At 54.7% G+C, this 12,519-nt stretch overlaps 2 protein-coding genes across 4 annotated transcripts; both read left to right on the top strand.

The window, feature by feature from the left end:
- Window positions 1-2,668: 2,668 nt before the first annotated feature.
- GHDC (GH3 domain containing) lies at window positions 2,669-7,507 on the top strand. 3 transcript variants are annotated; one of them, XM_082371397.1, is made up of 10 exons: window positions 2,669-2,808; window positions 2,986-3,074; window positions 3,219-3,493; window positions 3,795-3,916; window positions 4,071-4,572; window positions 4,975-5,167; window positions 5,287-5,358; window positions 5,435-5,568; window positions 5,896-5,981; window positions 6,776-7,507. In XM_082371397.1, exons 3-10 carry the CDS (start codon window positions 3,232-3,234, stop codon window positions 7,490-7,492), a joined length of 2,088 nt encoding a protein of 695 aa, XP_082227523.1. In that variant the 5' UTR covers window positions 2,669-2,808; window positions 2,986-3,074; window positions 3,219-3,231; the 3' UTR covers window positions 7,493-7,507. The 3 variants fall into 3 exon arrangements, with proteins under 3 accessions (XP_082227523.1, XP_082227525.1, XP_082227524.1); XM_082371399.1 differs by having other exon boundaries at window positions 5,896-6,039; window positions 6,776-7,064; XM_082371398.1 differs by lacking the exons at window positions 2,669-2,808; window positions 2,986-3,074 and having other exon boundaries at window positions 3,200-3,493; window positions 6,276-7,064.
- A 98-nt stretch (window positions 7,508-7,605) lies between these two features.
- HCRT (hypocretin neuropeptide precursor) lies at window positions 7,606-10,265 on the top strand. The gene is made up of 2 exons (XM_082371436.1): window positions 7,606-8,944; window positions 9,777-10,265. The coding sequence occupies exons 1-2, from the start codon at window positions 8,924-8,926 to the stop codon at window positions 10,149-10,151; spliced, it is 396 nt and encodes a 131-aa protein (XP_082227562.1). The 5' UTR covers window positions 7,606-8,923; the 3' UTR covers window positions 10,152-10,265.
- Window positions 10,266-12,519: the final 2,254 nt, after the last annotated feature.

Raw genomic sequence — 12,519 nt, 5'->3', positions numbered from 1 at the left:
ACGTGCTGCAACGAAAGATCCCGCATGCTGCAACTAAGACCCGACACAGCCAAAAAAATTAAGAAAATAAATAAAATAAATAAATATAGTTTTTAAAGGCAGCCTTATTGAGCCATGTCAAAGGTTTAAAAAAAAACAAAACAGAAAACAGCAACTGTGGTAGGGGATGTGGAAAAATTGGAACCCTTGTACATTGAAGGCAGGCATGTAAAATAGTGCAGCTGCTGTGAAAACAGTATGGTGGTTCCTCAAAAAATTAAACATATGAATTACCGTATGATCTAGCACTTCCCCTTCTGGGAATATACCCAAAAGAATTAAAAGCAGGGATTCAAACAGATATTTGTACACCCGTGTTCATAGCAGCATTATTCATAATCGCCAAAAGGTAAAAACAGAAAAGTCCATCAATGAATGAATGGATAAATGTGGTATATACATACAACGTATATTTCTTTCCTTAAAAAGGAAGGAAATTCTGACACATGCTACAACGCGGATGAATCTTGAAGACATTATGCTAGGTGAAATAAGACAGACACAAAGGGACAAATACTGTAATATTCCCCTTATATTAGGCACCTAGAGTAGTCAAATTCATAAAGACAGAAAATAGGATAGTGGTTGCCAAGGAATGGGGAGTTATTTTTTAATGAGTACAGAGTTTCAGTTTGGAAAGATGAAAAATTTTGGAGAGACATGATGGTGATGATTGCACAACAATGTGATTGTACCTAATGCCACTGAAGTGGATACCTAAATATGGTTAAAATGGTAACTCATGTATGTTTTACCACAATAAAAAATAGATCAAAAAAAAAAATGGATCAGAGACCTAAATGTAAGAGCTAAGATTATAAAACTATTGGAAGAAAACATAAGGGTAAATCTTCATGACCTTGGATTTGACAATGAATTCTTAGATACAACACCAAAAGCACAAACAGCAAAAGAAAAAATAGGTGGTTGGACTTCATCAGAACTAAAAATTTTGTGCTTCAAAGGACACTATCAAGAAAATGAAAAGATAACACAAAAGATGGGAGAAAATATTTGCAAATCATATATATCTGATAGGTGACTTGTATGTAAAATATATAAAGAACTCTTACAACTTAATAATAAAAAGACAAGTAGTCCAATTAAAAAATGGGTAAAGAAGCTGAAAAGACGTTTCTCCAAAAAAGTATACAGATGGCCAATAAACACATGAAAAGATGCTCGACATCATTGGTCATCAGGAAAATGCAAAAACTGACTCAGATCACTTCATACCCCACTAAGATGACTATAATCAAAAGGTCAGATAATAACAAGTGTTGACAAGGATGTAGAGAAACTAGAACCCTCATATCCTGGTGGTGGGAATGTAAAATGGTGACGCCACTTTGGAAACCAATTTAGCAGTTCCTTAAACAGTTAAACCGTTACTACACCACCCCGACATTCCACTCCATGGAACACAGTGAATCCCTTGCCTTCCATTTTTATGCAAGAAAATATATGTCCACAGAAAAACTTGTACAAACATTCATAACAGCATTTTACATAATAGCCAAAGAGTGGAAATGACCCAAGTGTCCATCAACCGATGAATGGATAAATAAATGTGATACATCCATACAATGAAACATTATTTGGCGATAAAAAGGAATGAACTACTGGTACACAGTACCACATGAAAGAACCTTGAAAACATGCTAAGTGAAAGAAGCCAGACTCAAAAGACCACACGTTATATGATTCCATTTACAATGAAATGTCCAGAAGAGGCAAATGTATCTATAGAGACAGTAGATTTGTGGTTGCTTAGGGCTGGGGGCGGCGAGGTGGGAAGGGATTGGGAGGTGATAGCTAAAGGGCCTGGGATTGCTTCTGTGGTGATGAAAATGTTATAAAATTCACTGTTGGTGTTGCACATACCTATGATTATACTAGGGACCACTGAATTGTATACTTTAAGAGCTCAGCTGTGAGAAGAAGAGAGACTGCAAGACGGAGAGGCAGGTGAGGGTGAAGGGAAAGTTTTCAGTGTCTGAAAGCCTGGGTCAAGGGCACAGGTGGAGAGAGGGCTTAACCACGGACAGCAGAAGAATCTCATTCTGAGCACAGCTTCTCAAGCTTTTCAGTAGGATGGGGGAGCCAAGCTCCATCGGGCACCTTATTCCCAGTTGCAAAACTACCTCCTGCCATAAGGATGGGAGAAGTTTGTGTTTCCTTGGGATAAAGCCAATAAGCTAACACAGGTGGTGACCTCAATTACCAGGTAGTTATCTTGAGAACAGGAGTTAATGGGTTGTGTCTGCCTGGCTCTGGCTTTAAAAGGGAGTGAGATTCTCTTCTGTCTGCAGTCCCAGCAGATTGCCTGTGATGCGTCACACTCTGCTTTTGACGCTTATTCAATAACAAAAGTATTTTCTTCCTCTACTACCTTTGTGGAGACCAATTCTGGATTGGAAAAAATTTTTGCTTTTTAACAGTTCTCAAGTTTGCACCTGCTCCAGGATGGGGTGCACCCCACTCCCGGCTCAAGGTGATACGAGTCAGAGGACCACGATACTCTGGCCCTACCTTCCCTCCACCTGCCAGCTTGGGCCAGCTCCCAGCACAGCGGCCCTTAGGCAACCTGCCCCTTTAAGAGCCCCCCCTTCCCAGCTCCTCCCTCAGGCCCAGTGGCCGGATTTCCTGGTTCAGGCCCAGCCCTTTAAAGCTGTGGCTCCATCCTTCTGGCCGGCTGTGTACTGAGGCTGTACGGGAGCGCTGAGGGGGCCCTGGGTGCCAGGTAGAGGCACAAGTGGGCTGTGACAGGTGCATGTGGGCTTGCGGGGGGCGGGGACAGGATGCTGGGACAGGGGAATCCTGGACAAAGCAGAGCCCCCCGGGAGTGGGCCAGACATGCCATCCGTTAAGTACCTGCTGTGTGCCAGGCACCGTGCCATGCCTTTCCTGCACTTCCTGAGGGGTATTATTATTCCCATTTTACAGATTGGGGAAGGGAACGGAGCTCAGAGCAGCTGGCTGAGTTACCCAGGGCCAGACAGCTAACAAGGGGCAGAGCCAGGATCCAAACTCAGGTCAGTGTGGCCCCAAAGCCTTGATGTTCTCTCCCCCGCATCACCTGCCTGACAGGTTTAACTTGGCGGGGAGAGTGGGGGGGGAGGAAGTGGGTTTTCCCCCCTGCCCCCAGTGCCAGTACTTGGAGGCCTTCCTCCTGCCAGGAGCTGCTTGGAGATGGTGCTGTTCCTCCTGCTGTTCCTCCTGCTGCTGCCGCTGGCCGTGCTCTGGCGGCGGCGGCCGTCCCAGGACGCCGGGCTGTCCTGGCTGGTCCGTCTCCAGCACCGTGTGGCATGGGGGGCCCTGTGCTGGGCAGCCGCCTGGCAGCGCAAGAGCCTAGCGCAGAGCACGCTGCACGCGGGCCAGAGCCAGCAGCGGGCCCTGAGGCGGTGTCTGCAGGGAGCCCAGAGTCCCCGCTGCCCCCTCAGGGGGAGCACAGGTGTGTTTCCCAGGATCTGGGGAGGTGGCCCCAAAGAGAAAGAAACCCCAGAGGACAGTCAGATTCCAGAACCTGAAGACCTCCCTTCCCCCTTCTACTGCCAACACAGAGGGACCTGACCCAGAGACCCTACCCAGGCCCGAGATTGTTCAAGATGAATTTTCCCATCCTGAGCCCTGACAGCCCCTCTTCCCCCAGGCCCATTCTGGGTTCCTTCCTCGAGGGCCTCACCAGTCTTACCTGAAACTCTTGGGAAACTCTGTGGCTTCACGAGGATTTTATGATGTCTTTGGGGCTACAGATATAGGCATCTTCCGGAATCATCTCCCTCTGACCAAGGCCAGCCAGCTCCAGGAGGAAGAAAGTGGAGGGCAGCTCTTGCCCCCTACCTCAAACCAGTACCGTGGGGAGGCCTCTCTGCAGGTAAACTGGGAAGGCTGGAGCCCAACCCCACCAGAGACCCCTAACTGCAGCCAAACCCTCCCATCAGGATGGGAAACAAACAAACAAGAAACCTGGGGCCTCAGGGTCTGGCTCAGGCCCAGGGCCAACAACACTGTCTCTTGTCTCCCTCCAGGCCACCTTGCTTGGTCTGGCAGCCCTAAAGAAGACCTACCCAGAAGTGCTGGCTCCAGAAGGCACGGCCCGTGTGACCCCTTCCTCCCCTTGGCCCTACCCCCTCCCTTGGCCTTGGCATGCCCTGGGCCAGTTGGGCCCTGCTGGAACCAAGGACCCTAGGGCCCTGCTGCTGGAGGCACTGAGGTCCCCGGGGCTGCGGGCTCTGGAAGCTGGGACGGCGGTCGAGCTCCTAGACGTCTTCTTGGGCCTGGAGGCCGATGGCGAAGAGCTGGCTGAGGCAATAGCGGCTGGGAACCCAGGAGCATCTCTCCCCAGACGGGCAGCTGAGCTGCGGGAGGCCCTGGAGCAGGGACCCCGAGGACTGGCCCTTCGGCTCTGGCCAAAGCTTCAGGTGGTGGTGACTCTGGATGCAGGAGGCCAGGCTGAGGCTGTGGCTGCCCTGGGGGCCTTGTGGTGCCAAGGCCTAGCCTTCTTCTCACCTGCTTATGCTGCCTCTGGAGGTCAGCAAGACTCAAGGGTAGTGAGGTGAGGGCAGGGGGCAGAGGTCACACAGCTAACTGCCAAGTAGCAAGCCCTATATAATCATCTCATCTAATCCTCCCCAACACCAGCAGCTCCATTTTACAGATGAAAAAACTGAGGCTCATAGAGGTTAAGAGACACATAAATTTACACCACACGAGCATTTAACCCCAGGTCCATCACCTCCAGAACCACCGCCTCTTCCCAATTAAGACCTTAGAGGCAGAGGGCTGAGCCTGGGAGAGCCAGGAAGGGTGGAGTGGGAGGGCAGCAGTGGGATCGACGTTCAGAGGATTGGGGACTGGGATCCAGGGTGAGGGGCTATCGCCCAGCAGAAAGCAATGGTACCACCAGATGAAGAAGCCGCTTGCTCCCCACAGGGGCGTTGGGCCTGAGTCTGTGGCCAGAGCAGCCCCATGGCCTGTACCTTCTGCCCCCTGGAGGCCCCTTTATTGAGCTGCTCCCACTCAAGGAAGGAACCCGGGAAGAGGCTGCCCCCACCGTCCTACTGGCCGAAGCCCAGAAGGGCAAGGAGTACGAACTGGTGCTGACCGACCACACCAGCCTCACCAGGTGACCACCTGGCTGCCCACCCCCAGGCCACTTCAGGCCCTCTGGAACCCTGCTGAAAGCCAGGGGCTTGAGCTAATGGGCCTTTGGGCCTGACCTCACCCCGACTTCTACTCTATCAGGTGCCGCCTGGGTGACGTGGTCCAGGTGGTTGGTGCCTACAATCAGTGTCCGGTCGTCAGGTTCATCTGCAGGTAAGTGACCCCCTGGGTGGCTGAGAGATCATCCTTGTGCCCTGGGTTCCTCTTCCTCCTGCTTCCTCCTCCCCAGGCTGGGCCAGACCCTGAGTGTTCGAGGCGAAGACACTGGTGAGGACGTGTTCTCTGAGGCCTTGGGCCGGGCGGTGGGGCAGTGGCCAGGGGCCAGGCTGTTGGACCATGGCTGTGTGGAGAGCAGCATTCTGGGTAAGCTTCTCCACTGGCTCCTGCCTCCTGTTCTTGGCTTGACTGTCCCCCAACCCATATCCACCCTGCTGGGAGATCTCTAGGAAAGAGCAAAGAGTCAGCCTGCTTTGCTGCTCCTAACAAAAGTCCTTCCCCATACCTAACTCCCATCCCTCCTGCTGCCTCTACCCATTTTCTCTCCATTTACCCCACTCCCTGCCAAGAAACTCCTTTCCTCCCCGCTGTGAACCTCGGAGTGGGGAAGAACAGGTGGGGGCAGTAGGCTTCGGCTTTGGATGCTGCGCTGTTCACAAAAGCATGTGTCCACGGTGGGGGGTTTGCCTACAGATTCCTCCGAGGGTTCTGCTCCCCACTATGAGGTGTTTGTGGCACTGAAGGGGCTAAGGAACTTGTCGGAGGAAAATCGAGACAAGGTACACGAGACAGGGACAGGATATGACTGCATGTCCCTTTCACTCTGCACGCCCCCAGGTGCTGTGGGCACAGGGGAGGGATGGGGAGGAGGGGTGTGAGGAGGAGGGGTGTGGGGAGGAGGGGTGTGGGGAGGAGAACCTCCCTGGGGCTCTGGGAAGGGAGGGATGAGTCCCACAGACACACACGTATACACACGAAACTCCTACCCACGCATTCCCTGGCCACAGCCGTGCGTGCCTCACCACACGCCACCCAGCCCCACACCAGCCTCACGCAGGCCGTTCTGTTTCCAGCTTGACCACTGCCTTCAGGAAGCCTCCGCTCGCTACAAGTCCCTGCGGTTCCGGGGCAGCGTGGGCCCTGCCCAAGTCCACCTGGTCGGGTGGGGGGCCTTCAGAGAACTGCGGGCAGCCCTCGCTGCCTGCCCCTCAGCCCCCTTCCCTCCTGAGATGCCCCGGGTCCTCAAGCACAGGTACCTGGCCCAGTACCTGCAGAGGAGGGTAGTGTCCTGAGCTGAGGCCTGCCCACTGCCCTGTTCACCGTCACGGGCTGCCTCGCTCTTTTCTCTGGGGCCCCTCTGGATGGGGAGCCATTGGCCAGGGTCTTCGAGTGTCAGCTGACGGTTGCCCATCAGAGCTGCTGGGCCTTATGGAGGCCCGACCTCGTCTGTTAGTTCCGAGGAGTTGACTTCAGGGATAGAGCAGACACCAGCAGCGCCCCATCTGGAGCCCCCCGGCCCACCCTGGAGGACCCTGGGGTTCCAGCCCACGCTGACAGTGCCTGTGTCTCTCAGCCCGTGCACCAGGCAGGCTGGAAGTGTTGGGAGTTAATGCTCTCAGGAGTGACCCTCAGGCGGCAAGTAACAGGAGTTGGTGATCACAGACCTCAGCTTCATCGTCCCTCAGTGGGACAACTCTGGAGTGTATTCTGGATTGTCTCCCTCCGAGGGTCACCACCAGTTGCCCACAGCGGTAACCCTCTCATTAACAAAGTTCTTCTTGGTTTTCCTTCTGTCCCTCCCGTCCCTACTCCCTTATGTGCTTTCTTGGATCACCGCCCAAATAAACCTCTTGCACCCAGAATCGTGGCTTGGGGTCTGCTTTTGGGGAAACCAGTGGTCCCGTTCGCTCTGGTGCTGCTGCAGCCTGGGCTCCCCTCCCAGCTTCAGCTCTGGACACCGGGGCTTTCCCCACACTCCCCCTCCGGGCTGGGGCAGGCCCTGAGTGTGTGGGCCCGCAGAGCCCTCGGGGACCCCTACCACAGCCTAAGTCAACCCAGAAGACACAGAGCCCCTCGTCCTACCTCTCCCCATTCCCAGCTTTACCTAAATGCGGAGGGGCTGCTGCCCAACTCCCCTTGCCCTGGCTTAGCACGGGTCCCCTTCCTGGCCCAACACCCACAAATCACTTCCATGGGCAGGCCCTGTACTGTAAAGCATAAAGAATCAGAGCAGGAAGCAGCTCCAGAGACCATCTGGGTTAACCGTCCATCTCACCAGTGGGGAAACTGAGGCTTTGTGGGGTCGTGAGGTTTGCCCAAAGCCCCGCAGCTCCTCCTAAGTAACTCGGCACCTGATCCCAATCAGTTGCCAAGCCTCAGATTCTGCCTCTGAATTACCACTTCTAGATTCCACGCCCCACATCCAGGCCCCTGCCCTCTCCCACCCGGTCCCCACACCAGCCCACAACTCCTTCCTGCTAAAATCCTCCCACAGCCCCTCGGCCCCCATGAGATCAAGACCAATCAGCTTAGCCAATAAGACCCTTTGACCCACCCTGGCCTACCTTACCTGTCCAGTCACCTCTTTCTTGTAAGAGAAGAGATCTGTGGACCACACCTTACTTCCCGCGTGAACTAAGCACTGTCATGTCTAGGTCTTTGTCCCTTCTTCAGAATGCCTTCTCCCCTGACCTTACTTGATGAAACCCACTTTTCATGCAAGGCTTTTTCAGAGGCTTTTCTCCACTGGGCTAGCCTTTTGCCGGGTCACCTCCCCACCCGGACTTTGGAGCTCCTTGAAAACTGAGCTATATCCTATGCACACTGTCACTCCAGTGCCCAGAGCAGGACCTGGCACGGAACTGGTGCTCAGTAGACAGTGCCCTGGATAAGACTCCAGCCTAGAGATGGCATGTGTCCTTCACCCCACGGTGGCTCTCTCCTTGCTGATGGCGGGATGGGACTCCACCCCTCCCGTCCAGGCAGCCCAGCCAGGTTGGAAGGAAGCTGGGGATGTTGAAGGATCTCACCAGGTTTTGCTGCTTTCCTCCCACTGCCCAGGGTTGGCTTTCAAGTTTCTCCATCTTGGAGGTTGGTGAAAGGGACAGAGGGAAGAAGAGAGACGGAGGGGAGGGAGAGCCAGCTAAGAAAGCTTTTCCGTGGAGGAAGAAGGCCCCAGGAGCAGTGACAGGAGGACGGGGGGAGAGGCCCGTTGCTCGGCTGCCCTGTCCCCCCACACACATCCTGTGGAGAGGGGGTCTCACGACTGCCTCCTTTCCTGCCCCTAATTAGCAGCTCCCCTGACACACTGTCCCACACCAGCATCCCAGGCAAGGCCTCTTTTGTGCTCCCAGATTCCTAGGTGCAAGTTGGCCTCATTAGTGCCCGGAGACCGCCCCATCTCCAGGGAGCAGGCAGACAGACGGGGGCGGGGAGGTGACCAGGAGCACAATGACCCACCTCCAGTCTCCGAGTGCCTTGGCGGCCATTCCTTGGGCCCAGCCTGGAGACGGCCCTCCTGCAGGAGGCTAATCTTAGATTTGCCTTTGTCTGGCCCCCGAGCGGACGCAAGTGCCCATCTCTCCCCCGCCACCCCAGAGCACTATAAACCCCAGGGCCCTGGTAGCGGGTTGCAGTTGACAGCCTCAAAGCTCCTGGCTATTTGGACCACTGCAGACGGACGACACCTTTCCCGGCTACACCACTCTGAGCTCCAGACACCATGAATCCTCCCTCTACAAAGGTAAAGACCCAGGGACGGAGGGGTGACTCATTAGGCCAGGGGCAATGAGAGTGCCTGCTCAGGGAGCTAGAAGAAAGGTTGAAGGTGTCTAGCTCTTGGCCTTTTCCCATGTGGGTTCTGAGGCAGCGGACGGGGTGGACCCTTGGCTGAGTATCTGCCTTGGTTAACATTGGATTGTGCCGTGTTCTCCTAAGAGTTCATGTTTATTGAGCCTTTACTATGTATTAGGTGCTGTTTGCACCTGTCATCTCATTTCATCCTCCCAGAAGCCCTGCACAGTAGGAATTATTTAATACCCAGTTTACAAGTGAGGATGTTGTGCCCCATGAGAGGGTAGGAAACTGGTCCAAAGCGACTGAGCTGTTTGCCCTGCAAGGGAGCAGGCCGACAAGACAACAACTTGGATCCTGCCGGTCCACTGTGAGGGGGGAGGAGCGCATAAATAGGGCCTCTGTTTCCCTGAGCTAAGTTTCCACAAACTTCTGGGGCAGATTCAGACATGTCTGTTTTCAGGTGGAGTGGTCAGCGCTCTAATGGGGGTACAAGGGACTAAGGGTACGCAGAGGAGAGAGGGATTCATTCTGTCCAGGGGGTCTCAAAGGGCTTCCTGGAGGAGATGCTCTGCTAGGTCTTCAAGGATGAGTAGGTAAAGGAGCCAGACACGAGCCCTTCTCCAACACAGCCCTTCAGACAGCTCTGCGCAGAGGCAGGAAAGCTAAGCGACAGCGAGGGAGGAGCACAGGCCAGGAGGGGGCGTGAAGGCAGCTGTGCAGGGCCCGGGCATAGGGGTTGGATGCGGGCGACCCTCAGCGCCCGGTCTCCGCCTCCCTAGGTCTCCTGGGCCACCGTGACGCTGCTGCTGCTGCTGCTGTTGCTGCCGCCTGCACTGCTGTCGCCCGGGGCGGTCGCGCAGCCTCTGCCCGACTGCTGCCGTCAGAAGACGTGCTCCTGCCGCCTCTACGAGCTACTGCACGGCGCCGGCAATCACGCGGCCGGCATCCTCACGCTGGGCAAGCGGCGGCCGGGGCCCCCGGGCCTCCAGGGCCGGTTGCAGCGCCTCCTGCAGGCCAGTGGCAACCACGCGGCCGGCATCCTGACCATGGGCCGCCGCGCAGGCGCAGAGTCAGCGCCGCGCCCCTGCCCCGGGCGCCGGTGTCCCGCTGAGGCCACCTCGTCTGTCGCGCCCGGGGGACGGTCCGGGGTCTGAGCCCTTGCTCAGGTCCTGTCCTGGCCCTACCCTGGCCCTGCCCTCTCCCCTCTGTCAGCCCGCCCGGTGTCAGCCCGCAGAAAAAGGGCAATAAAGACGAGTTTGCCTCGGTTAGTGTGGCTGCTTTCTGTCCCTGTGTGGTCGCGTCCCGCCCTCCAGGGGGCGTGAGAGTCTTTCTAACTATAAAAAGCCAGAAAACCTGCAGGCTCCGGGAACTTCAGCTTGGGCGTCTTTGAACCCGAAACACTCTCGGGTGGGGAGCTCCCAGAGCAAGGAACTGTGCAAGGCCCTGGGGTGCGGAGAGAACAGCATATGTGCGTGCTTGGAGGGGAGGATGGGGACAGACACGTCCCTCGGTGGTCTACCAGTCATTCTGTATCGCAGGGCCTTTCCGGAGAGACGCAGAGGAGAGAAAAAGCAAGCAGAGGAGCGGAATCCGGCTGGGAAGGAGGGAGCTGCGCCTACCGAAAAGGCAGGGAATATGAGGTTCAACATAAATCTGCCAGAGAGCTGCAGCGTGGGGTAGAGAGTCTGGGGGAGCAGTGAGGCGCTGAAGGGGAGGCGGTTAGGCTTGTGCAGCCCAGATTGTGAAGACCCTCACAAGTCGTCAGGCTTTTCACTTCATTCTGTAGGTAGCTGAGAGTCAGGAGAAGTTCTTAAGCGGGGATGCGGCAAGATTTTCCCGCAATTAACCGAACACACCTGGTACAGGTTGAATTGTGTGCGCACACACACACACCTCATTTACATGTTGAAGTCCTAACCCCCAGCACTTCAGAATGTAACCTTATTTGGAAATAGAGTCTTTGTGGACGTAATTAGTTAAAATGTGGGCATAACTGGAGTAGGGTGGGCCTCTAATCCAATATGATGTGTCCTTATATAAAGGGGGAATTTGGACACAAATGCACACAAGAAGAACCCATGTGAACATGAAGGCAGAGGTGGAATGATGCATCTACAAGCCAAAAAATGCCAACAACCCACCGGAAGCTAGAAAACAAGCATGGAACAAATATTCCCCCACGGCCTTAAAAAGGAACCAACCCTGCAGTCATCTTGATCTTGGACTTCTAGCCTTCAGAACTGAGCCAAAAATTTCTGTTGTTTAAGCCACACAGCTTATGGTACTTTGTTACAGCAGCCCTAAGAAACTAACACCCAAAAGAAGAGATGTGGCACTTTTAAGCAATATAACATCCCAGATAATGCCCAGCTCAGACTCGGGGTGAGGGTGAGGAACACTGGCCTGCCCTCTCCCCAGCCCATCTTCCCTTTGTCACTGGCTTTGGCTGTCTTGTTCTGGCAAGCAGCCACCCTAAGCCACCACACTCAACTGCCCCAGTAATTTTCTGCTTCCATGGTGAAAAAGTCCTGTGTCTGGTCTCACCTGGGTCCTTCTTGCTGTTGCACTTATTTCGTTTTGGAGAAGAAGGAGAACAAAATCCACCAGCGCACCTTTGGAGATTTACAAAGTGACTGCCCAGCTTGAAACTATCTTTCTCAGCCCCAAACTTGCTTCTAGCCTCTCTTCCACCTGAATGGTAGCAGAGAGAAGGAGGGTTAAATCAGGATGATAGGAAGAGGGAGAATAGGGAGACAATTGCTCTCCAACACATTGTGTGCCAAAGATATGCATTATGCTATTAAATTCTCACAACCATACGAGGTAAAAATTATTAGCTGCATTTTACAGATGAAAGTGAGAGGCTAAGTCACACAGTAAGTAAGTGGCAGAGCTGGGATTTCTACCCGGTGGACTCCAAAGCTCTTTTCATCCACACTGCTGAGCTTAGAGGCAGAGTTCGCCAGGGTGCCCTACGCAAACTGAGGCACAGGTGAGGGTTAAGTAGTGCATTCTAGAATTTGAGTTTCCTGCCTTCGCATAGATCCTCCACCGGCAAAACTAGCCTCTTTAACACTTGCTGTCTCACACTGGAGCTCAGGGAGCTGGGGGTGCTGCGAAATACCCCAACTTCAGCAGGCGGCGCTGTGAACCAAACAAGATTCCCAGGGTGGGTGGTGCGCGAGGAAAACCGAGGGGCGGAGACACAAGGAACAGCCAGGGAAACACGCGTGGGGGCGTGGCCACCCTGTGAGGTGGGCGTGTCTGTCATTCAAGCCCTGCCCCACCTCTTGGAGCCTCGGCTCTGGGTGGGCGTGTCCCGAATTCTCTGCGGGAGAGACACGCGTGGGCCGCTCCCCACCCGGAGGAGAGCAGCAGAGGGGTGAGGGTGCCTCTGGTGGCCCCTCCCCGTGCGGGGCCACGTGGCGGGCGCGGGCCGAGCCCGGGGGAAAGAACCTGGCCCGTCGGGAGGTGGGGGGGACCGAGGCGGCGCCGAGACGAGCGGAGAGCCGCTGGATTCGG

The sequence above is a fragment of the Balaenoptera borealis genome (assembly GCF_965194805.1).
Source record: "Balaenoptera borealis genome assembly, chromosome: 20".
NCBI lineage: Eukaryota > Metazoa > Chordata > Mammalia > Artiodactyla > Balaenopteridae > Balaenoptera > Balaenoptera borealis.
Note: the sequence above shows the minus strand (reverse complement) of the source record. Positions and strands in the feature narration are given on the sequence as shown.

Bases quoted from the DNA above. Each gene is read 5' to 3' on its own strand.
- HCRT (XM_082371436.1), top strand. From the start codon at position 8,924: ATGAATCCTCCCTCTACAAAG. The intron at 8,945-9,776 runs GTAAAGACCCAG...CCGCCTCCCTAG, and splicing joins TGAATCCTCCCTCTACAAAG to GTCTCCTGGGCCACCGTGAC.
- GHDC (XM_082371397.1), top strand. From the start codon at position 3,232: ATGGTGCTGTTCCTCCTGCTGTTCCTCCTGCTGCTGCCGCTGGCCGTG. The intron at 3,917-4,070 runs GTAAACTGGGAA...GTCTCCCTCCAG, and splicing joins GTGGGGAGGCCTCTCTGCAG to GCCACCTTGCTTGGTCTGGC. The intron at 5,982-6,775 runs GTACACGAGACA...TGTGTCTCTCAG, and splicing joins CGGAGGAAAATCGAGACAAG to CCCGTGCACCAGGCAGGCTG.